Below are 20,951 nucleotides of genomic sequence, written 5' to 3'. Positions count from 1 at the left end.
TTGCACTGCTTGGCGCGCTGTGCCTCACCAACGCGGCGGGCTATCTCTTGCCGGGCGACGGCTGGGTGCGGGCACACGCGGTGATCGTGCTGCTGCTGCTGTGCGTGCTGCTTGCGGTCACGACGTACAACCTGGCGCTCTGGTATGTGGAAAGTCGGAACTGGCGTCACCTGCGCGAGGGGCAGAAGGTCATGGACACCAGCTCGACCGGCAACCATCGCACGGAGAAGGAAAAGAACAACGGCGACGAGGCCGTTTCCCCGGTGGGGTCGGCCGCGTGAGACCTGCGCGTGTGCCAAAGTGGTGTATGCGGGGAGAGAGGCAAGCGGGCGCCGCGGAAATGCGTGGGCGGTACGCCGTCAGCGCACCCAGTAATGCTCGCAGCTGCCTCGCGGAGGTCATAATAGCAGAGACCCGCAAATAAACAATAACTAGGAAATGTGTATATATATGTGTATATATGTGCGTATGTGAGTCTGTGAGTGTGTTTGTCTAGGAAGAGGAGAATCAAGTAGCGATATTTTTACACTGTAGGGGACAGAGAAGTGTTTATACTCATTATAGTTTTACTTCTACCGGTATGTCGCTGGGGGGAGGGGGCGTATCAAGGGATTTGATGGGCGAGGTGGATGCCTGTTTTGTTGTTGCTTTTATATTTTATATGGCTGGGAAAAACAGTGCGTATTTGATTGCAGTGCCTTTCCACTTTTGAACTTTCTTGCCGTTTCCTCTCACTTCCTTTTTTTGCTTTGCTTGTGTGTATGATTAGAGCGGGTGACTGCGGCGCCTCACGAGTCGCCAAGACAGTAAGCGAGGAAGTTGGAGAGAGAAGCGAGGGCTGTAGTGTAGCAGGCGGGTGAAGCCAACATAACCACAAGGAGGTAAATAAAAAAATAATAATAATAATTGAGGTGGTGCTTGTGCGTCAATGCGTCGAGGGACGCGTATGGGTGGCGTTTCAACAACGTCGTCGTTTTTGTCACTTATGACGGCCTCGTGTTGCGGTGCAATGGGGCACCGTTTCTACACATCAACCGACGCTTCCTCCCACTTTCCAGCAGCGGCGGAACATACGGCGGGTAACGGGCATGACTCAAAGACGCATGTATCGTTGCTATACAAGTCTACTCACAGGGGTAGCGGCAAGGCGGAACTACCGGCAAGGCAGAGCGGTGGCAACAAACAGGTGGCAACAAATCTCGCCGCCGCCGCCGCCACTGCCTCACTTACTGCTTCTGCAGCTGGGGCTCGGGACGAGGCGCCGGTGCGACGGGAAAATTTTGCACGTTCTTTTTCGTCGTGTGCGGAGGACGCAGGAGCGGTGTCCAGCCGTCTGCTCTCCCCGCTGCAGCGGCGGCAGCTGCTCTTTAAGCACAAGGCGGCCTTCACACTCACCCCGCAGGCACTCCGTCGTGTCAAGTATCTGCTGAAGCAGGCGAAGATGCAGCCAGCCCCCAATGGGATTCGTATCGGTGTGCGACGCCGTGGTTGCAGTGGGTATAGCTACACAGTTAACTACTGCTACCCAGAGGAGGAGGAACCGGCGTTGGCAAAGCAGTCAGACACACAGAGGAGCAGTGGTGTGGTGGGTGAGAACTCCGGCGCAAACGGGGCGCGGAAGGGGGATGTGGTGGTGGAGCAGGACGGTGTGAAGGTAGTGGTCGACGGCAACGCTCTTTTCTACGTCATCGGGACGGAGATGGATTACGTCGTGCGGAACGTGGAGGAGAAGTTTACCTTCCGCAACCCAAACCAGAAGTACTCGTGCGGCTGTGAGGATAGTTTCATGCCGTTTGACGTTGCTGAGCAGGAAACAAGCTAAGAGGAAGAACATTTTTTAAAGAAGCGAAGAGGAGTTAAAAGGAAGAGACGGTTGTGGGGATGTTGTTTGCATCCCTTTTTCTCCTCCTCTGCTCGAATGCAGCGGGTGGAGGAAGCCTCATCCACGCTGCTACTGCATTGCTGTGCCTGCACGAGGAGGCAGTAACGTAGTTTTTACGTGTGTGGTAGCAGTGAGGCGTGGCGGCGGCGTAAACCTGCCCAATTGCGCGGCAGCGTCGTTAGCCGCGGTGGGTGGGGCCGCAGTTGCGTGTTGCACGCCCCACTGTATGCCCACTGCTGCCGAGAATGTCCATCGATTCGCATCACCGCCCAGCGCGCTCCCCACACATTCGCTGTCTTTAACCCCCCCCCTCCCTTGTCCCCAGGTATTCACGCGTGTGCACGCAAATAAGGCGCGTATGCCATAGACGCTGCGACTCCTTGGGCACACAACCAGATAAACAACTAAGGGTATTTATGTATAATATGTATACATATATATATTTCTAGTTGCAGTCGCTCTAGTGTTTTTTTAAAATTTTGTGTTGCTTAGTGTGTGCGTCTGCGTGTGTGATTGTGTGGAGAGGGGCGGGTGGGAAATCGTTTTGCATCTCCTTTCACTGCTTAACCTCCCCGTCTTTAAGTATTTTTATTGCTTGTGTTCTCGCTTTTTTGATTGGTTTGGGTTTTGCCTGTGGCAGCAATATCCCTGCGGGGGTGGGGGCAAGCGGGGCTCTCACTTTAGCTGCTTGCGTGCAACTAGGAGACCCCACCGATGGTGTTTTTTATCCGTGTTGCGGCAAATGTGCGGGGCGGCAACCGCAACATTCGCCTGCGGTTCGCCTCGCACCCGACGCTGCGGGAGGTGGCCAGTGCGGCGGAGGTGTACTTTGCGGCAGCCACCCTGCAGCCGTTGCCATCCTTCGAGCTGGATGCGCTGGTGCTCTTTGACGAGTATGCCTTTGCGTGGGTGGAGCTTTACAGCGCCGCGCAGCTGTCCACTGACTGCCAGCTCTACGCCTTCGTGAAACGTGAGAGGGGCCCCCAGATGCATGACGGGCCGCAGCAACGACCTCGCATGAGGCAGTGGAGGATTGTGTGTGGCGGCGGTGAGGTTCTCCCGCCACCCGCCGCAACCATGGCGTGCCCTGCCCCACTACCTGCGTGCACATCGCCCGTGTTTGCCGCGCTGGACGAGAGGGACGACAGGGTGCCAAACTGCACAGGCGCGGGTGGCACGACCGACGAGATGGACACCAGCCGCTCGCGCTGCTCCGTGTTTACCACGGGCCCTGAACGTACGGACCGCTCTGACTACTTAGCGACGAGTACGCCGTGGTGCGGCGACAGACTCCGCAGCGTTTTTAACATCCTCGACGCCCAGGAGAAGGGGTACTTGCTCTTTGTGGATCTAAAGCGTGCGGTGGATGCGCAGCGCAGCGTGTTTGTGAACTACTCCGCAAAGGCGCTCCTCGCACTGGCTGACCAGGACGGGGATGGACGCGTGTCCTACAAGGAGTGGGTGAGTTTTGCCGTCTCACACCCGACGGTGGTGGACACATTGTTTGACGCCGTTGCCCTCGTCTCGAGGCAAGACCGGCAAGGGAAGAACTGTGAACATGCATCACAGCCGAACATGACCTCGGTGGAGGTTTGCCGTTTTTCAGCGGAGGCGTACAATCGGTCACGAGCGATACTAACACACGAGGAGGCGCGACTGGCGGCGGACGCGGTGAGGCTAAACGCCCTGCGAGACGCATGGGGAAAACAAAAACAAAAACGGACGAGGAGTAAAAGGTAGGGGCTCTGCGGCGGAGGACACCCATCAACGCAGACGCGTGTACTCTGTCCCATTGTGCTGATACGGTGCGTTATATCATGCATCTATGGCGCGCAAACTTCTCACTCTCTGTGTCTCAGGCAGAAAGCGCGCGGGAAGCGGCAGCGTTATTTGGTTGTACACTCATTTGCCACGTAGGAAGGGATGTGTGTGGTATGCACGCTTTCTTTTCTTGCAGACGTGGTGTGTGAAGAGGATACATTGAGGCTTTTTTGTTTTGTTTCTTGCTAGGCAAAGAATAACAAAAACAAAAAACAAGAGAAATTTAATGTTTTCCGCACCGAAGTGCACGTTACACACATATATGTATCTACTTTCCCTCTACACCTTTGGTACAGCGAGGCATGTCCCAACGGATTTCATCCTACACGGTGGGACAGCGGCCTCGACGGCAGTACATTAACAAGGCGACGGAGTTTTTCTTTCGCGAGCTAGATAAGGGGTTGGCCTCGCCTTACGTCGTGCTGTCAACCGGGGTGTTGCTGGCCCTGGTTGGGTGGAAGATGATGGTGTACTACGTGGAGCCCAACCGGCAGCAAAACGCGGTCTGGCGGCTACCACAGTTGCGTATGCAGCTGAGTGACGCCCACAACGTCTTCTGGGTCGTTGACAATGGAGGGAACGCCTGGAACGGCGTCCCCACCGGCGCCACCTTGCGGAGACAATGACGAAGAACGTGGAGGAGGCGTTGCGGCGGCCCATGCTTGTGTACAGCAAGGACAGCGAGGTTTGCGGTACACGCGGGGAGGACCTCAGCGTGGCAGGCGTGCAGCTGCCAGAGTACGACGCGCAGGTTGGGGATGATGTTGTGTACCGCAGCGTGCATTACATTCAGGGCAGTACACGCGCGAGCCACACGCTCCCCGTGACATCTGCAACAGGAAATGCCGCAGCAACAAGCGCATCAGCGTCCGCAGCAGCGGCGGGGCCAGTAGGCACCGTGGGGAGTCAGACTGCTCCGGGGACGGCGCACACATTGTTAGCGAAGGATGCGGCGGTAGAAGAGGAGGCGTTGTCGTATTTTTCTTGCATGCCAGCACGCGGGGCGTCCGTTATTCATGGCATGGTAAAGTGCAGGGCGGTTACCTCGTTGAACAACTGTGTACCGTACGCCGGGCACATGGAGAGTGAGTGCGCGCGGAAGATGATGCTAGCGCTGGGGCCTGTGCATATTCTGCGTGACGTTGCACAGACCTCCTTTCCACTGCGTTTCACGACCGTGAAAAAGGCACATGTGTCGGCGCTTGTGTGTGGGGCTGCATAGCGGGGAAATTCCCAGGTGGCTGAGCACCTCTTTTCCTAACTGTTACGTGGACGTTGTGGAGCGTGACGGCACCCTAGCACGCATCTGCCGTCGTTTTATGGGCTTTCAGGAGTCCAGCAATCTTCGCCTGTGCATTGCAGACCCCGTCGAGTTTCTCTGCTGCACCGCGGTGCCGGAGGTGGGGCGACGCTACGATCTTGCCATGCTGGACGTCAGCGACGGGGCGGGGCGGGTGAGCACACAGTACGGCCGCCTCGAGTTCATCAACAGCGTGCGCAATAGTCTGACCGGCGCCAGCTGCGCCGTTGCGTCGCTTCCAAACAAAGACGGGGTTTCTTTGTACAACATGGTGCAGAACTGGCGCATGGCCTTTGCGGGGCGCACGGTGCTCCTTGTGCACTGCGCCATCTCGCCGCAGACGCTGCTTATGACGTTTCAGGATTACGCAGCCCGCGGCAAGGCAAACTTTGGGAGTGTCACAAACGTGGAAGAGTTCAAGGACCTGCTGCGCACTAAACTTGTGCACTACGGCACGTGGCGTGCGCCATTTGAGCTCACCAGGGGGGTGTCGGACAAGAACTTCCGCGTGCTGCACCCCAGCACCGTGTAACCCAGTCGCGGCGTATCTGCCGGCAGGTCACCCGCAGTTGCGAGACCTGGCGGCGGCAGCGGCTGACAGCCGCGCCAAGCGTGGCGGCTGGGGGGCGTGGCTCACCCCCTCCCAACGTGCGGATTTGCGTGGGATGAATAAAGGATGATGAGGATGGAGTGCGAACTGGCAAGGAAGAGACACGCCGCAGGGCAGGGGCGGTGAAGGGGCCCGGACGTGGCTGCGTTCTTTCTCTTCCTGTGTGTTGTGTGTCATGTCGGTTGTTGTCCGCACTATTTTGCTTCCTGCATTTGTCTGTGTGTAGAGAAGAAGAGAAGCTGGAGCTTCTGCATCAGCGGACACTCAGAAGCAAGAAGCAAAAAAACAACAACACAAAACCTGACACTGGAGGGGTGGGGAGAGAGAGAGAGAGTAAGAAAAAACTGATAACCAAAACAAAATAAACAAAGTAATAGGCTGGGGAGGTCGACTGAGAAGGACTCCATTCTCCCTCTCATACTGCCGCACTGTCTGGTTTTCTGTGGTCTGTGTGGGTGGCTGAACGGCGGAGGGACGCGCCACAACCACCCCACGAACCAACGCACACACGCACGCACGCACCACTGCTTAGTTGAAGCCTTTTGGCCGGAAGGCGGGCGGGCACAATGTTTGAAGTGACGGTGTTGGCAGTGGCGAAGGTCATCGTTGCCGTCTGCATTGGGGCGGCCACAAGCCGACAGATTCCGAACGCGTCCGTTACGATACGCGACTTTACATTTGTGATTGCCAACATTTTGCTGCCGTGCCTCACGTTTCACAATACTGCCTCCGCCGTGAACGTGGAGGTGCTCATCCGCTGCTCTGTTCTCTTTCTTTTCTCGCTCACAGCCATTGGGACAGGGCTGCTTTGTGGGTTGGTGGCATCGAAGCTGATGTTTCGCGTGAGCCGCACCGGCATCCCAAAGGAGCTGCAGCACTCGCTGCGCTACCTACTCACCTACCGCGACGCTGAGGGAAACAACGTCCACCTGGGGGCGCGACACGGGAGCAACAGAGGCCATCAAACGCCACTGAGGCCAGTGGTGTGCGTCCTGGTGAGTGGGACACTGGAGACGCAAAAAGTAGAGCCAGAGGAGCTGCTGCCGCTGCTTGAACCCCCCGGCGTGGAGTATGAGGAGCAACCCTTCTACCACTACGCCGCGCTGATTGCGTGCGGATTGCAGAACAGTGTGACCCTGCCTCTCTCTCTGCTACAGACAATGGCCGAGTCACTGGCGTGGATTGACCTTGCACTGGGCACCTCTTACATCTTCATCTACAGTTTGGTTGTCAGCATCTCTGTTTGGGGTCTGGGGCCGGCGTTTGTCGATCGTGGAAAAAAGGAAACGGGTAAGCGGCGGATGATACGGGAGCTACTGGAGCTGCATAAGAAACTGCAGCACTGCTGCGATGCTGCCACGCAAACGGAGGTGCACGAGACGCTCTCGCTTTTGGTCTTCCCGGGTGTGATGACAGTGGCTCCCTTGCCTAGCAGCGACTGGCCCGGTGCACTGCAGCCGTCAACGGCTGCGGAATCCGCCGCAAGAAACAACGTCGCCTACGAAGATGGAGTCGACGACGAGGCTGCAGTGTTGACCGTCGTGGCCGCACGCCGCTCTGGGGAGCAGGCAGATGTGCCGCCCCGTCCAGGACGTTGGTTTCTTGCCGCCACACCCGCCACATGCGAGACCTTCCGCTATAACTGGAGGGAGCGTGACTTTGTGCGCGTGGTATATTTGAGTGACTTTAAGGACGAGGTCGAGACGGAGCGGCAAAAGGGCAATGCCCTTGTGGATTTCGGCCGTAGTTGTAAAAAAGTCAGTCTGCGGCTTCTGCAAACGCTCGCCTTCACCTCCGTCGTGGCGGGGTTTATCGTTGCGGTGACCCCGCCGCTACGATGGTTGTTCTTCGAGGGGCCGCTCTCGATGGTCATGGACTCTATCGGTCTTGTGGCGCAGGGCTCGATCCCCTCCTCGTTGCTGCTGCTGGGCACCAACCTGGCGGGGACCTCGCACACAATGACCGCCGCACCGGAGGTGCGGCTTCGCGAGGCGGAGCAAAACACCGCATTCCCGCTAGCTGACGTGTCCGTAGACCCAACGTACGCGGCGGCGTACAACGAGTTACACGAGGCAATTGAGTTTGACGAGCACGCCTCGTTTGCGCTGAAGACTCTTCAGCAGTACGAGCCGGTGGCAGTGCCTATGGCAACCGCGTACGAGGGCCCCGCGGCGGCGACCGCTTCCGTCCCAAGTAGCGGGGTGCTGCGGTCTCTGCGGCGTGCCTGTGCGTTGCATGGTGTCCGGAAAGGTTTCGTTTTTGGCATCACCTTCATTCGGCTGCTGGTGGTGCCTGCGGTGGGGTTCGCCATGGTGCTGCTGACGCAAAAGGCGTTTCCCTCGCTCTTTGGGGAGCAGCGGAGGAACAATGTCCTGCTACTTGTCCTCCTCGGCGAGTTGGCGGCTCCGTCGGCGCTTAACGCCACGATTTTGTTCAACGCGCGGCAGTACATGCCGGGGGCATGGTCAAAGATGCTCTTCTTTCAGTACATAACCTGTGCTCTGACGTTTATGCTGTGGTGCACCCTCGCCCTTTGGGTCGCCACGTAGCGGCCGCTGCACGGGGAAAAGTTGCAGGCTGCGTGCGTGAAAGTAGAAGCAGCAGCGGTGGCGGCGGCAGGGCAGCAGTGAGGTGAGTGGAGAGCAAGTCAGGAGGAAGAAAAAGCAATTAAAAAAAGAGTGAGAAAAGAAAGCGGGACGGAGAATCAGGTAATGATTTGCAAAAGAAAGAACGAAGATGGAGGAGAGACGGAAGAAGGAGAGAACAAAGGAGATGGAAACAGAAGCGAGTGTGAAAGTGGCCAGAGCGAGACGCGTGAGCGGTGTGTGTGTGTGTATACGTGTGTATATATATATATATATAAATATAAACGGGCTTGCGTGCTGAATTAGTGTTTTTTTTTTGCTTTTGTCTTTGAGCGTTGTCTCTTTATTTCCGTCTTTTTGTTCTTTTGTTGTTTTTTGCTCTCTCACTCTCTCACTCTCTCTTCCCCGGCTTGCCACGTTGCCCTGCCCTAACCCTGCCATGTCATGTCATGCGTATAACATCCTGCGCTCGCAAGGAAAGTAGGGGGTGGATATTATTATTTTTTTTTTGTTTTACACCATAAACCACCCAACAGCAACAACAACAACAAAAGTAGGACGAAAACTCAGGGGGAAACGCCAAGCACTGCGAGTCTGTCGGCTGTTTTCCCGGTTTGCATATATACATTGATCTATATACATCTGTATAGTGGTTGCTTGCCAGACCTAGAGCGAGGGCAAGACCCGCACACACGCGCACACATACAAGAAGACATAAAGCTGTGAGTGTGCGTGATTGCAGCGTATTTGTTTTGCTGCATATTGCGGTTAACACTCCGTCTGACGCAGCCGTTTAGCGCGACTAGGCAGTGTGAATAGCTCTGCGTGTGGTGGCAACGGAGGAAGGTGAACCAAGTGAACAAACAAATAGAAGAAAAACAAACAAAAAAAAAGGCACCTGACAAAAGGGTGCCACGCGCACACAGGCGGTGACAACAAAAGAGGCAACTGCGGGATTGCGGTGCACGGACAAGCGTGAATCAACCGCAGAGCGACTTTAACAAAATTGACTGGGGTGAATAGCCCAAAAGCGTAGACGTGAACACCCTTTGTGCCTGACGACGAGATGCTTGAGAAGTACCTGAGCACCATTCTTGTGCCATACTTCTCCCGGTACGCGGAAAACTTTGACGCAAAGCAGCTTCACGTGGACCTCTGGGCTGGCAGGGCGTCGCTGCACGACCTTATCCTGAGACCAAGTCTTCTCGACGCACTGCTGCAGGGGGATAACGGCAGTGATGTCGCCACCGCTGCTACGGCCTCATCGTCAGCTTCCTCCTCCCCCACTTCTCCCACGTCAACGACGGCGGCGGGTGGCCGCCTGCCACTGGCGCTTCAGCGGGGTGTGTGCAAGAAGGTGAACATTGTGGTCCCCTTCACGCAGCTGCGCTCAAAGCCGGTGGTGGTGGAGGTGGACGAGCTGTTCATTTGTGTCCGTGGAGACACGGGAAGCCGTGATGCACTCCTGAGCAAGGTGGCCAAGCTGGACGCCCAGGCGGCCCACAAAGCACGCGAGCTGGAACAGTTTGAGGCAGAGCGCAGACGTCTACGGGATGCAGCGGCGAGAGAAGGCGCCGCCGCCGCCGCGCCTTTTTCTGGCGGTGCAGGGATTATGGCTGGTAGTAGCAGTAACCACATCACTGGGTTGGCTGCTGCAGACAGCGGGGACGGAGGTGGTGGGCAGTTGGCTTCTCTCGCCACGCCCACCGCGACGGAGGAGAAGGGCGGTTACTTCTCACGCCTCGGCGAACTTATCCTCAACAACATTGTCGTGAAGGTTCGGAGCGTGCACGTGCGCTACGAGGACGAGTCGACGCGGTCTGTCATGGGCGTTGTCCTTGGTGGGGTGCAGCTGCTCACCGTCGACAGCACCACCGGGGAGGCGAAGTTTGTCGATCCCTCGGGTCTCACACGCACGCATAAGCGACTGGAGTTCACCGGGATGCAGTTTTACTGCGACGACCCGCTTCGCTATGACTTGGCGCCGCGGGACTACTTCATCTCCAACATGGCGGACCTGTCTGTGTGGCACACAGCGATGCGAGGGCGGGTGGAGGCGGGAGACGTAGAGATGTCTACCGTCGTCGGCCCTGTCGTGGGCCAGGTGGATGTAGATTTGGTCTTCAAGCAGTTCATAAAACACCACCTACACGATCCGTACGTGATGGCGCGCCTTAATTTCGAGTCTGTCACCGCGAAGTTTAACCGCGCGCAGTACGTGTCCCTTATGCGCACTGTCTCGCTGCTGAGCAACTGGACAGGGGTGGTGGAGCTGTTTCCACGCCGGCCTTCCGTGCCCGTCTCACGCAACGCCGCCGTGTGGTGGCGCTACGCTATTCGTGCGGTGCGGGCCATTACGGGGGCACCGCGTCGGGAACGGTTGCTCCAGCGCATCTCGGAGGTCTGCGTCGTCGACTACCACGTCCTCTACCGCGATGTCGTGCGCAAGGCGGAGATGTCGGCCGACAAGCAGCGGGCCTATCGATTCATTACACGTTTTATGACTGTCCCAGACATGATCGCGGGGCGCAAATACGTCTACGCGCGGATTGCCAACGCCATTCAGATGAAGCGGAAGGACCACGAGGCCAAAAAATTAGAGGCACAGTCAAACTTTGCCAAGCAAAACACGGGGTGGTTTGCGTGGCTGCGCCGGGGGCCAAAGAAGCTGCAGGACATAGAGGAGGAGGAGCTTGCCTTTGAGGAACTTGAGCGCTCCTACGGCATTGGCTTGAATGACACGGAGGAGGCAGAGGCCACTGCGGTGGATGCGTCAGCGCTGCCCAAGTCGTACTGCTGGCTTGACGCCCAGTTTGAGCTTCCCAGGTTTGATCTGCAGCTGGGCCTGGAGAAGGTGGGGAGTGTGACACTGGGACTGCGCTGTATGAGGACGCAACTCAAGAAATTCAACGCGGCCAATTCCGTGCAGCTTCGCTTTATCACAGAGAACTTGAGTCTGTCAAACCCGGCGCAGAATACCGCCTTCCTGGCAAAGCTTCCAGCACTCGTGGAGGGTGTTCCTCTCTCGCCTAGTCCTGCAGCTCCGGGAGAGGAAGAGAAGGCGGAGGCTGAACCCGGGCTGCAGTCATCACCGGCAACGTACTTGCTGAAACCGCAGGGGACTCCATTGCTGGAGTGCAGCGTCGCATTTAACCCTGTGGATGCCCAACAGGAAGAGCCGCCGAAAGACACACATGTGGACTTCGCGTTGGATCTTCGTCTGCTGCCGCTGCGCATTGTGGCGGACCCATCGATCATTGACAACATTACTCGCTTTTTTCAATTTCCTCGGGGCCTGGATCTTGCAGCCCTGCTCCAGAGCACCAAGTCCCTCGCCGCTACAGTGGGACAAACAGCCTCCTCCGAGCTGCGTGATGCCATGGCTCGCTCGAAGAGCTTCAGCATTAGCGTGGACGCGGCGGCGCCGTACATTATTGTGCCAAAGACTCTACGAGGCTCCTTGGAGGAGCCGGCACTGGCGGTGTCACTGGGGCACGTCAAGTTTGAATCCCAACCCTTCACCGAGGCGGAGAAGCAGCACCGCTTGTCGACCACAACACTTGACGACGCAAACGAGGAACTGATGTACTACTCCAGTAGCGCCACCTTTTCAGACTTCTACGTGGAGCTTGCCCCGATTGGGAGGACGTTGGAGTGGCCTGGAACAGGCTTCATGCTTGTGCCAGAGGTCGCCTTCACTGCCAATGTCCTGCAACTCATTGACGACGCCACGGAGAGCCGGGAACGATTTATTGTGCGCATGGAGGTGCCGGCACTCTGCATGGCCTGCTCCGTTAGCCAGGCCCAAGTTTTGTTCAGCATGGTGGAGAGTTGGATGCTGTATCCTCAAGCGGGTGATGCGCCGTACTCAAATGAGCAGCTTCCGCTTTTGCTGGAGACGACATCGTCGGTAGGAGATACGGCCTCGCAGTTCACGCTCGGTGGGATGGACGCGCCGTACTTCCTCTCCCACGCCTCCAACACGCTGCTGCGCCCCCGCATGGGTGGAGAACCGGAGACCGACGACACCTCGCTTCCTTTGTTGCCGTTGAAAAAATCAACGGATGACCTCCCCTACGTGCGCCTGCACTTGTGGATCAAGGAACTCGGGATTCTTATCTACGAAGACGATGCAGCGACGCAGCGGCCAATGACGACACCCCGTTTCACAATGGCCTTCAGTACGGCCAAGGTGACGCTGCACATGCGTACGGTGCAGAAGCGCGTCAACATGCTTCTTGAGCACCCGTATTGCCGGGATGCAAAGAACCCAGATCAACTTATTATTAGCGGCACCATGATCCGCTGCGACCTGGAGACGGCACCCGATGCCCCTGTACGTGTCAATGTGGAGCTGGAGCCTTCACTTCGATTTTGCTTTGGCACCCCCTGCATTCAACTTCTTGAGACGCTGATGGACATCGTCAATCTCGTCGCCACGGCCCCAAGTGTTCTACCGGCGGAGGAGAACACCACCTCCTCCACCCACGCACTGCGAGACATCGGGGGTACCAGACTGCCGCTGACGACGACCGCCACCCGCTGCGCGGGCGAGCAGGGTCAGAAGAATAACTTCTTGGAGGAGCTGCACGGCACGCGGGACGCGCAGGTGGCACACATCTCCCTGCACATTGTCGGAGAAGCAGTGGTGGAGCTTATGGACCGGCGCAGAAGGGGGGTGGAACAGAGGCGTGGTGTGTGTGAAGAGGCCGGCAAGGCTGAGAGGGTGGCCAGAGAAGGCGACGAGGAGGAGGAGGAGGATTACGTTTTCGCTCATGCCTGCTTCACGGAGGTGACGCTTTCCCTTAAAAAGAACTCTGTGACGATGGAGGTGAGTGGCGGGATTAAGAAGGTTTCCTTTGCCCTCTCGGAGGCACACCGCGTTGCCGCGGCGAATCGCACCATCGTGCAGTACAAACCCCCGCAGGTGCGTACCACAGTCCCGTCCGTGCTGCAGCAGGAGGGCGCCGCCGCTGGCACGCACCTTGCTCGCCAGGAATCGCACGAGCACATCAACTTTGCCTATCGCACCAGCATCCCGGTGATGCCCATCTTTCAGGCGGACAGCAAGGGCAAGCGACGCCTTGTCAATGCGGCGGAGCTGCGCTTTTCTAGCTTTGTAGAGATTGAGGTCAGCTCCAGTACGGTGCTTCTCGACGCCTGCAGCCTCATGACCGTGATGCGGTACTTCAGCTCCGGTCTTTTCGCCAGAGTGACCCAGCTGGGAAGTCGGCCGCGGTACGACGGCCGCGTCACCGTGGCATCCCCGGTTATGCAGCCACCACTGCTGCTGACAAGCGTGCGGGTGTTCACGCGGGATCTGGACTTTATTCTTCCCATCGACGCCTACGCGACGAGTGATGAGCACTTTCATGTCAGTGTCGACCACGTCGTCGTGCAGAGCAGCCTGCTGTCAGCGGAGAGCAAACAGTCAATGGACATTTCGCTGCGTGCGATTCGGCTACTGCATGCGGCCGCGCGCGAGGCGGCAACCGCGGTAGGGTCGAACGGCGGAGGAGAGCATGTGGAGCCACACATTCTGATGCCAACTACCACGCTTGACATGTCCGTCAAGGCTCCGCTTGACCCACTCTCTGGCGAGCCAGTTTATGTGGACTTGCGCGGCGAGGATGTCACGCTGCAGATAGCGGGGACGGACATTGTCGAGCTTTGCCGCCTCGCAAGCGGCAACCTGGCACGCTTGTCACCACCATCGTCGACGGTGGCCTTCTCTTCTTCTCCCGTGCCGCCATCGCATCTGACCAAGCGGCCCACGGATACTTTTATTGCCGCGACAGCAGCAGTTCCAACGCTGCCTCCACCGTTGCCTGTTGCCCCCACTCATGTCACCAGGGAGGACACGGGTCGCGAGGTGCACGTTGTCTGGCGAGCGAGTAAAGTGTGCGTTAATCTGCTTGATAGGCCAAGCAACCAGGTGCGGTTCCGTCTAGAGGGGAACACGTTTGTGTTTTGCCTGTTTGCCCCCGGAAATGATGTGACACTGCGGTGGAAAAGTCTGGAGCTGCACGACATCTTTGAGGAGACCCACCGTGCCCCGATGCTGCTCTGCGGGGAAAGCCACATTGAGCTGCGCAACATTTTGACCTCCCGCAACATCCTGCAGAAAAACTTTGGCATGCGCAGTAGCGTGATACTGAACGCGGAGCGGTCCACGTGGGAGATGCTGAGCAGCGAGGTGTCAGGCACCGAGGACCCCATAAAGTTGCTTGAGGTTCCAACTTTGGTGGTCGACTTCACACTGAAGCGCTTCGCCGTGTCGGACCAGTGGCTCGCGGTCTATGACTTTGTCTGCAATGAGGCTGTCATGAACGCGCTGCAGCCCGTAACGATGCGAGAAACGTGGGAGGGAAAGGAATTGTCTCCGGCAACCCCCCACTCCTCGCAGTTTGCATTGCCACCGCCCATTGTAAGTGATGCCGCTGCAGCCAATGCTGACGCTTTTGCCGGGACTCGCTTTCACTGCTTGGTAAAAACACGGTGTGTGAATGTGCCGTTTTTGACGACTGCACGCGAAACGTTCATTGAGGCGGAGATCACCTCTTTATTTGTCGACGTGCTGTCACTCGCCCAAACAACCAAGATTGCGGTGCGGATGCAGGACCTCGTGGTGAGTCACGCGGCCTCTGCGGAGCGAATTCTCTACAGAAAGAACGACGCCGCCAACTTGGGCGCCCAGGAGGAAGAGTTCTTGCAGTCCACCACTGACAGCGTCCCACTCGCATCCTATGCTCTTCCCGGGCCCGCGGACGTTGAGGCGCCAGCCAGAGGGGATGACATCTTGTCTCTCTCCGGCACTTTTGACGCGGCAGCGGCGCGGCAGAAGGTCACCATCGCACTTGGGCAGCTCACCGCGCTCTGCTCGATGCCGCTTTTCGTGCCGCTGATGGACTACTGCACCCGACCGGACCAGCCCATTGCAAAGATTTCAAACCTGGGCGTGATGCGTGAGCGGCGCGAGTGGCTGGCGAAGACAGCGAAGCAAATGGTTCAGAATGGTACCTTCTCACTTCATTTACTCTGGCAACAGCCCCGCATTATTCTTGCTGGGGACGCGCAAGAGCTTGCGAACAAGTCCCGCAGCATCGAGGCCCAACTCGGGGTCATGCGCTCGACAGTGCATTTGGACAAACGCAACGGGAGTTGTAAAGCTGCGATGAGGGTGACGGACATTGCTATTCCCGACATGCTTGAGAAGTGCTCGCTGCAGCTGTCGTACGCGCTGAAGAACAAGCGGGAGGAGGTGAATGTTGTCCTGGACAAAGCCAAAGTGCTGTTTCACCGCGAGGAGCTGGAGAAGCTGCTGTGGGTACTGCAACGCAACCTCATGGCACCTACTCCCACCCTCAGTGACACGATCACGCCTTCACTGGCGACGCCACGGGGCGAGCAGGTGGAACTCCCAGGGGGGGCCACGCAGGCGGAGGAAGCAAACTCGCGTACCATTCAGTTCCATGCAGAGGGCATCGTTCTCGCGATTCACGACGTCGTCGGCATCAACGCACAGACCGCTACTCTCAGTGGGCTGGCCGTGGAGGTGGCCTCCACGGGTGAGGTGCAACTCACGCTGGACGCGTTCAGCATGCTGGAGCACTTCACCAACCGCAAGCTGGTGGAGTCTCTCGGGGACAAGGCGATCACGGCCCGCCTATCAAGCACGGAGAACACCATCCACGTCTCCCTAGTAGATATGAAATTTACGCTCATTCCAAAGGCCCTGGGAAACCTCCTTAATGTCGTGCTTTCTGTGCAGTTTCCTCCACCGCTGCAGGACGTGGCCGTGACGGCAACCGCCACCACGGCGGTTCCGACGGAAGCCAAGACGGCAGGTGAGCTCCGCTTGCCCAGCGGCAACAGCGGCAGCAGCACGCCCAGCAAAGGTGCGGCGACGGCTGAGCATTTTTCCACAGTCCTTCTTGCCCGCCGAGTTCTTGTTTCGCTGAACCACTGCTCTACGGCCGCTGTTCTTGGCAGCCGCGACGTCTGCATCGTTGAGGTGAGGGACACCACCGTAGATTGGCGGGCGTACGCTGATGACTCCACTAGGCTTACGGCATCCGTAGGGTGGATCGTTGTCCGGGATCTCTTATCAGCGGATACCCTTTACCCGGTGCTGCTCCGGCCCCTCCTTGCGGAGGAGGAAGAAGCGGGGGAGCCGTCGTCCTCTTCGTCCTCGTCCTCGGCGCGTGTTATTGAGCTTGCATTCACGTCAATGCCGCACAAAGTCAGCACCAACAACAACGGCGGAAACAGCGGCAAGCGGATGGTCACAGCGTGTGGGCACGGCGGCGAGGAAGAGGGCGGCAGGGATGGGCCATCGTACGCGCAGCAGATGCAATGCCAGGTCTCCTCCTTTGCGTTAGTTGTGGTGCCGGAGGTGGTCTCGGCGCTGCTGCAGCTGCTCTCAGACGTCAAGGAGCACATCTCTGACGCCAACCGTGAGAAGGCGTACGACTACATTGCCGACAAGACGGCGCAAAGGGTGCAGGAGCGGCAGGAACTGACGCAAGTGGATCTGCAGCTCCAGCGGCCCTCGGTCACCTTGGTGGATGCGGCCAGCTCCGCCAAGACGATGGTGCTGTTTCCGGGTGATTTTCGTATCTGGAATGAAATTTGCCGCCTCCACTCGGACGACGACGCACCGCAGAGCAATAGCTACGCCGAGATATTCCGCCTGAACATTCACCGAGTGTCGTTTAACGTACTTGGGACGCCTGCTTTTACGCACACGAGTGCGTTTGAAGCGAGTGTCTCACGGGGCATTAGAGCTGCGGCCCCTGCCACGCTAGACTCGGCGGCTCCTGCGCCGGAGACGACCAGCGTCGTAATCACCTTCCCGACACTCTCTGCGCACGTGACGCGGGACCAGCTGGACCATATGATGGACTTTATGGCTGCCATCAGGTACTCGAGCCTGTCCAGCGGCTCCCCTGTGGAGCGACTGTCTCACTCGCCCAACTTGGCGTTGCAGGCGGCAGGCGGCGTGTATCTGGAGTGCGTGCCGAGCGCTCTCAGTGGGGCCACACCGGCGATGCCGGGAAAAAAGAAGCAGATACCTCCCCCATTGTTCCCACAGCAGTTGAGCAGCGCTACGAATGCGTCCCCCATTTCGGCGGACACGCTGGCGTCCACAGTCACCGCCGTTGAAACTGGCGGATCGATCTCTTTCAAGGCAAATATGCAGCGCTTTGAGGCGGACATTGACGGCGTCTTTCACCTCGGCATGGATGATTTGGAGCTCGCGTATGCCGCGAATCCTGCGGGTAGCACCACCACCAGCGTTGCCCTGGGGATGTTTGAGCTGTGGCACTGCGCCCACGGTGTCAGTGGCCTCCATGCAAACCTTCAGTTGTTTCTGATTCGAAAAGCCCAAACAACATCCACAATGATTATCAACACGACGGCCGGGATGCGTCTGTCGGAGTCGAATGCAGACGTCTCTCTGGACTGCATGCGGGTGTCACTAGACCCGATAACGCTGCGAGACACCCGGGAGATGCTCTACGAGCCTTTCTGCACGAAGGTTCTACGAGCGCCACTTTCACCCATCGTTGTTTGCAGGCTAAACACCGACGTGAAAATTCTGGACGCGGACCTGATACTTGACAGCCACCATATTCTTAGCACGGCAGACAAGACGCGGGGCTCCTACAAGCTTGACTTGAATCAGCATAGGTTGTACCTCTCCTCTCCTCCAAGCGCCCAAATGGTCTTGGACGATTACTGCCAGCTAACCATCACGAACGGCTGCGTGGTTGTTCCCGGCATGTATAGCGTGGGTTCGTTTGTCAGTTTTGGCTTTAACGCGACGCTTTTTACGACGGACTCGTGTGTCGTGGAGAAACGCGCACACTGCGAGCGTCACCCTGCACATGGGTTCAAGACATGTAAACGCCGAAGCAAAGGAATCATTGATCTTCACGCGGGGCCTGCGAGCAAAAGTTCCATTGCTTCTCCACTAGCTCCCTCCAAGGTGTTGTCGCCATCGAACGTGGTGCATGCTGCACCCCCACCTATTCCCCTGCAAGCTGTGCTGGGGGACGATGCGCGTACGATTGTGTCACTGCAGTGCAGGGAGCTTACAATTCAACTGGTATCTGAGGAAGTGGAGGAGCTAACGCTCACACTAAACATGGCTGCCTCACTCATGTACTCCCAGAAAACGGAGAATGGCGTGCTAACACAGCGTTCAGGGAGCATGCGCCTTAAGGATGTCCGTACCTCAGCAGAGCAAGAGACCATATTGTTGCCAACAAACTTGCTTTTAAGTGTAGCAGGGACTGACACCATCTGTGTTGCTGGAAGCCTAAGCGGAGTGGAGTTATGTCTGCGCATGGCGTTGCTGCGTTCATTGCTGGAGTTTAGTAATGATGTTATGACAGTTGCTATTGTGGGGCCCACGGTGCAACGTCGCCCACCACACGTGGAGCTTGAGGATGAGAAGCTACACCCCTTGGTGACCTTGCCAGCCGCTGGGGAGTGTTGTTACTGCGGCAACGCCTGCGCTTACTTGGGCGCCCCTACCGATGCCATCGGGGCATACTGCTACCGCTGCTGCACCGGACGCTATGCTTTACCCGCAACGGAGATGAATTTTGAGGTGCAGTTGGTGGACCTGTTGTTTCTGGGCAGCGATGGGGGCATGCTGCAGCTGCACGCGGCGAGCGGCCTTCGGGTGGTTGTGGCGTCCGATCAGGATTTCTATCTGCATGTGAAGCTGCAGATGTTTAACCTAAATCACCACGCGGCCGTCTGGGAGCCGCTGGTGGAGCGCCTCGAGGGGCATCTGAGCGGGAATCTGGCGTCGTCGACGTACAAGATTAAGCTGGATCATGTTGATTATGTCTTCTCGCCCGGCAACATGAAACTTCTTTTGCAGCTCGCGGCAGACTTTTCCCCCACATCAGAGCTCCAGAAGCAGCTCCGCAAGAAGTTCCGACAGGCCGACGGTCAGGCGCCGACGGGGGAAAAGCTGCCGGAGACGCCGACAGGCAAGGCATTGGCGTCCATGCAGGAGGCACCCAACACCCCCTCTGCGGAGTCTTCCTTAGAGGCCGCAGACGACCACATCTGCGCCTTCGTCGTGGTGGTAAACCACTTCAACGAGCCGCTGGAGATTGGTGACAGAACCGTGGAGCCTCGTGGAGGACGACTGGAGTTTCCCTCCACCTCTAGGAATGTGTTTGTGCGTCGCTGTGGCGCCGGGGTGGGTGATGGGGTGACAGTCAACTGCACCAAGTCACCGCTGTGTGTGCGCGGCCATGAGATGCTGGTGGAGGTGCGGGTGAAGCTATCCCGCGGCGAACGGCCCTTCCACCTGCACCGCGCGGTGCACCTTCACTGCTTCCCCGTGCACTCGAGCAACGTGATCATGTGCTTCGAGAACAATAACAGCACCCACGTGGAGGTTATTCGGGGCCTGCCGGCGGTGCGTCCGCAGGAGCGGATGTACTTTCAACCCACCTTCTCACTGGATGAGAAGCTGCACCTGCGCCCTGTGGGCACCTCGGACAGCGAGGAATACACGGCTGCCGTGACGACACGGGAAAACATGGTGCCCACCCTGCGTATGCTGCTGAACGGCTCACGCATCACACTCGTCTGTCACGGGAGCAAAAAAAACAATAAGCACTTCCTCTTTCGGATGCGGGAGGAACAGGAGGAGGCACACGCGGGGATCCCAACCTTCATCATCTCTATTGAACCCCACCTCCGCATTTACAATTACCTTCCCTATGACGTGTTTCTCACCGTTAGCGGGACGGGATCGAGGAAGAAGCAGGTGATCTACTACGCTGTGGTGGGGTCGACGCAGAAGGCGGACGTCGTTCTTGGCGAGGTGGGCATCGACGAGATTGTGCTTAACCTCGAACTGCAGCAATCGCAAGCCTCAGACCCCGGTGACACAGCCCTGACGTACAGGACACGACGCAGCGTATCCTGTACACGTGGCTTGACGCCTGTAACGCTCACGACGGAGTCGAGGGATGCAAAAGAGATGCGTATCACGGTGCAGTGCGTTGGCGCCACCATTTTGCTGGGTACCCCGTACAGCATTGTCAACTTCACTCCATTGGAATTACAGTTGGGGGAATCCAACCGCTTGGGAGAGTTGGTGTCGAAGGTGGCAACTAACTATGGGGTGCTGCCAAAGCTGATGCAAAGTGCGTATGCCGCCTCTCCGAGAGGAGGCGATGCTAAAGAATTTTTTGTGAATGTGCGCACGGGTCACATGCTGGCCTGTAGCGTGCCCCTGCACGTGCAAGGTCGCGGGTTGATTACGCTGATGGACATGTCTGCCGCCGCGGGGCGCAGGGAAAGTTGTACCGTCTACCACCTTGTGTACCTGACGGAGGTGGATATGTATGGCACGCACTTTGTGACAATTGTGCCACGATGGATCCTCATCAACCGCACCCCACAACCACTTTACATTGCGCAGGCGCTGGAAAAGACCTCGTCAACGGCAGCATTCTCAACTTCAACTACGCCCACTACTGCGGGTGCTGGTGGTAGCGGCAGTACGAGTGCTGCGGCGAGGGAATCAGCGATGCCTTCCTTGGCAGGCGCAGCCTCAGCCAGCGAGGGATCCTTGTTTGTATGCAACACAGACATGATGCAGCTGGCACCAGCGAATGCCGCTACACCCTTTTTTTTCAACGCTTTACATGACGCCAGATGTGGGGTATGACGCATTTCTGCTCCAAAATCCATCCGCCCCCGTACGAGGCGATC

At 57.7% G+C, this 20,951-nt stretch overlaps 7 protein-coding genes across 7 annotated transcripts, besides 11 other annotated features; all 7 read left to right on the top strand.

Moving 5' to 3' along the window:
* Positions 1 to 87: 87 nt before the first annotated feature.
* Positions 88 to 112: a microsatellite.
* Positions 113 to 439: 327 nt separating this feature from the next.
* Positions 440 to 492: a microsatellite.
* A 392-nt stretch (positions 493 to 884) lies between these two features.
* Positions 885 to 907: a microsatellite.
* A 39-nt stretch (positions 908 to 946) lies between these two features.
* On the top strand, positions 947 to 1,822 carry TraAM80_05772 (iron-sulfur cluster assembly protein; the record flags this gene model as incomplete). The annotated part of the gene is made up of 1 exon (XM_029382639.1): positions 947 to 1,822. One exon carries the CDS (start codon positions 947 to 949, stop codon positions 1,820 to 1,822), a length of 876 nt encoding a protein of 291 aa, XP_029237494.1.
* Positions 1,823 to 2,293: 471 nt separating this feature from the next.
* Positions 2,294 to 2,325: a microsatellite.
* A 48-nt stretch (positions 2,326 to 2,373) lies between these two features.
* Positions 2,374 to 2,402: a microsatellite.
* Positions 2,403 to 2,596: 194 nt separating this feature from the next.
* On the top strand, positions 2,597 to 3,622 carry TraAM80_05771 (calmodulin-like protein containing EF hand domain; the record flags this gene model as incomplete). The annotated part of the gene is made up of 1 exon (XM_029382638.1): positions 2,597 to 3,622. The coding sequence occupies one exon, from the start codon at positions 2,597 to 2,599 to the stop codon at positions 3,620 to 3,622; it is 1,026 nt and encodes a 341-aa protein (XP_029237493.1).
* Positions 3,623 to 4,005: 383 nt separating this feature from the next.
* TraAM80_05770 (uncharacterized protein) lies at positions 4,006 to 4,329 on the top strand (the record flags this gene model as incomplete). The annotated part of the gene is made up of 1 exon (XM_029382637.1): positions 4,006 to 4,329. One exon carries the CDS (start codon positions 4,006 to 4,008, stop codon positions 4,327 to 4,329), a length of 324 nt encoding a protein of 107 aa, XP_029237492.1.
* Positions 4,326 to 4,925, top strand: TraAM80_05769 (uncharacterized protein; the record flags this gene model as incomplete). The annotated part of the gene is made up of 1 exon (XM_029382636.1): positions 4,326 to 4,925. The coding sequence occupies one exon, from the start codon at positions 4,326 to 4,328 to the stop codon at positions 4,923 to 4,925; it is 600 nt and encodes a 199-aa protein (XP_029237491.1).
* Positions 4,926 to 5,022: 97 nt separating this feature from the next.
* TraAM80_05768 (uncharacterized protein) lies at positions 5,023 to 5,535 on the top strand (the record flags this gene model as incomplete). Its single annotated transcript, XM_029382635.1, has 1 exon — positions 5,023 to 5,535. The coding sequence occupies one exon, from the start codon at positions 5,023 to 5,025 to the stop codon at positions 5,533 to 5,535; it is 513 nt and encodes a 170-aa protein (XP_029237490.1).
* A 569-nt stretch (positions 5,536 to 6,104) lies between these two features.
* Positions 6,105 to 6,138: a microsatellite.
* Positions 6,139 to 6,179: 41 nt separating this feature from the next.
* TraAM80_05767 (putative transporter) lies at positions 6,180 to 8,162 on the top strand (the record flags this gene model as incomplete). The annotated part of the gene is made up of 1 exon (XM_029382634.1): positions 6,180 to 8,162. One exon carries the CDS (start codon positions 6,180 to 6,182, stop codon positions 8,160 to 8,162), a length of 1,983 nt encoding a protein of 660 aa, XP_029237489.1.
* A 272-nt stretch (positions 8,163 to 8,434) lies between these two features.
* Positions 8,435 to 8,458: a microsatellite.
* Positions 8,458 to 8,481: a microsatellite.
* Positions 8,482 to 8,576: 95 nt separating this feature from the next.
* Positions 8,577 to 8,600: a microsatellite.
* Positions 8,601 to 8,728: 128 nt separating this feature from the next.
* Positions 8,729 to 8,749: a microsatellite.
* A 307-nt stretch (positions 8,750 to 9,056) lies between these two features.
* Positions 9,057 to 9,091: a microsatellite.
* Positions 9,092 to 9,264: 173 nt separating this feature from the next.
* TraAM80_05766 (uncharacterized protein) lies at positions 9,265 to 20,907 on the top strand (the record flags this gene model as incomplete). The annotated part of the gene is made up of 1 exon (XM_029382633.1): positions 9,265 to 20,907. One exon carries the CDS (start codon positions 9,265 to 9,267, stop codon positions 20,905 to 20,907), a length of 11,643 nt encoding a protein of 3,880 aa, XP_029237488.1.
* Positions 20,908 to 20,951: the final 44 nt, after the last annotated feature.

This window comes from Trypanosoma rangeli (assembly GCF_003719475.1).
Source record: "Trypanosoma rangeli strain AM80 chromosome Unknown Tra_15.4_contig_00195, whole genome shotgun sequence".
Classification (NCBI taxonomy): domain Eukaryota; phylum Euglenozoa; class Kinetoplastea; order Trypanosomatida; family Trypanosomatidae; genus Trypanosoma; species Trypanosoma rangeli.
The sequence above is the reverse complement of the archived record's forward strand: the minus strand, read 5'-3'. Positions and strand labels throughout refer to the sequence as shown.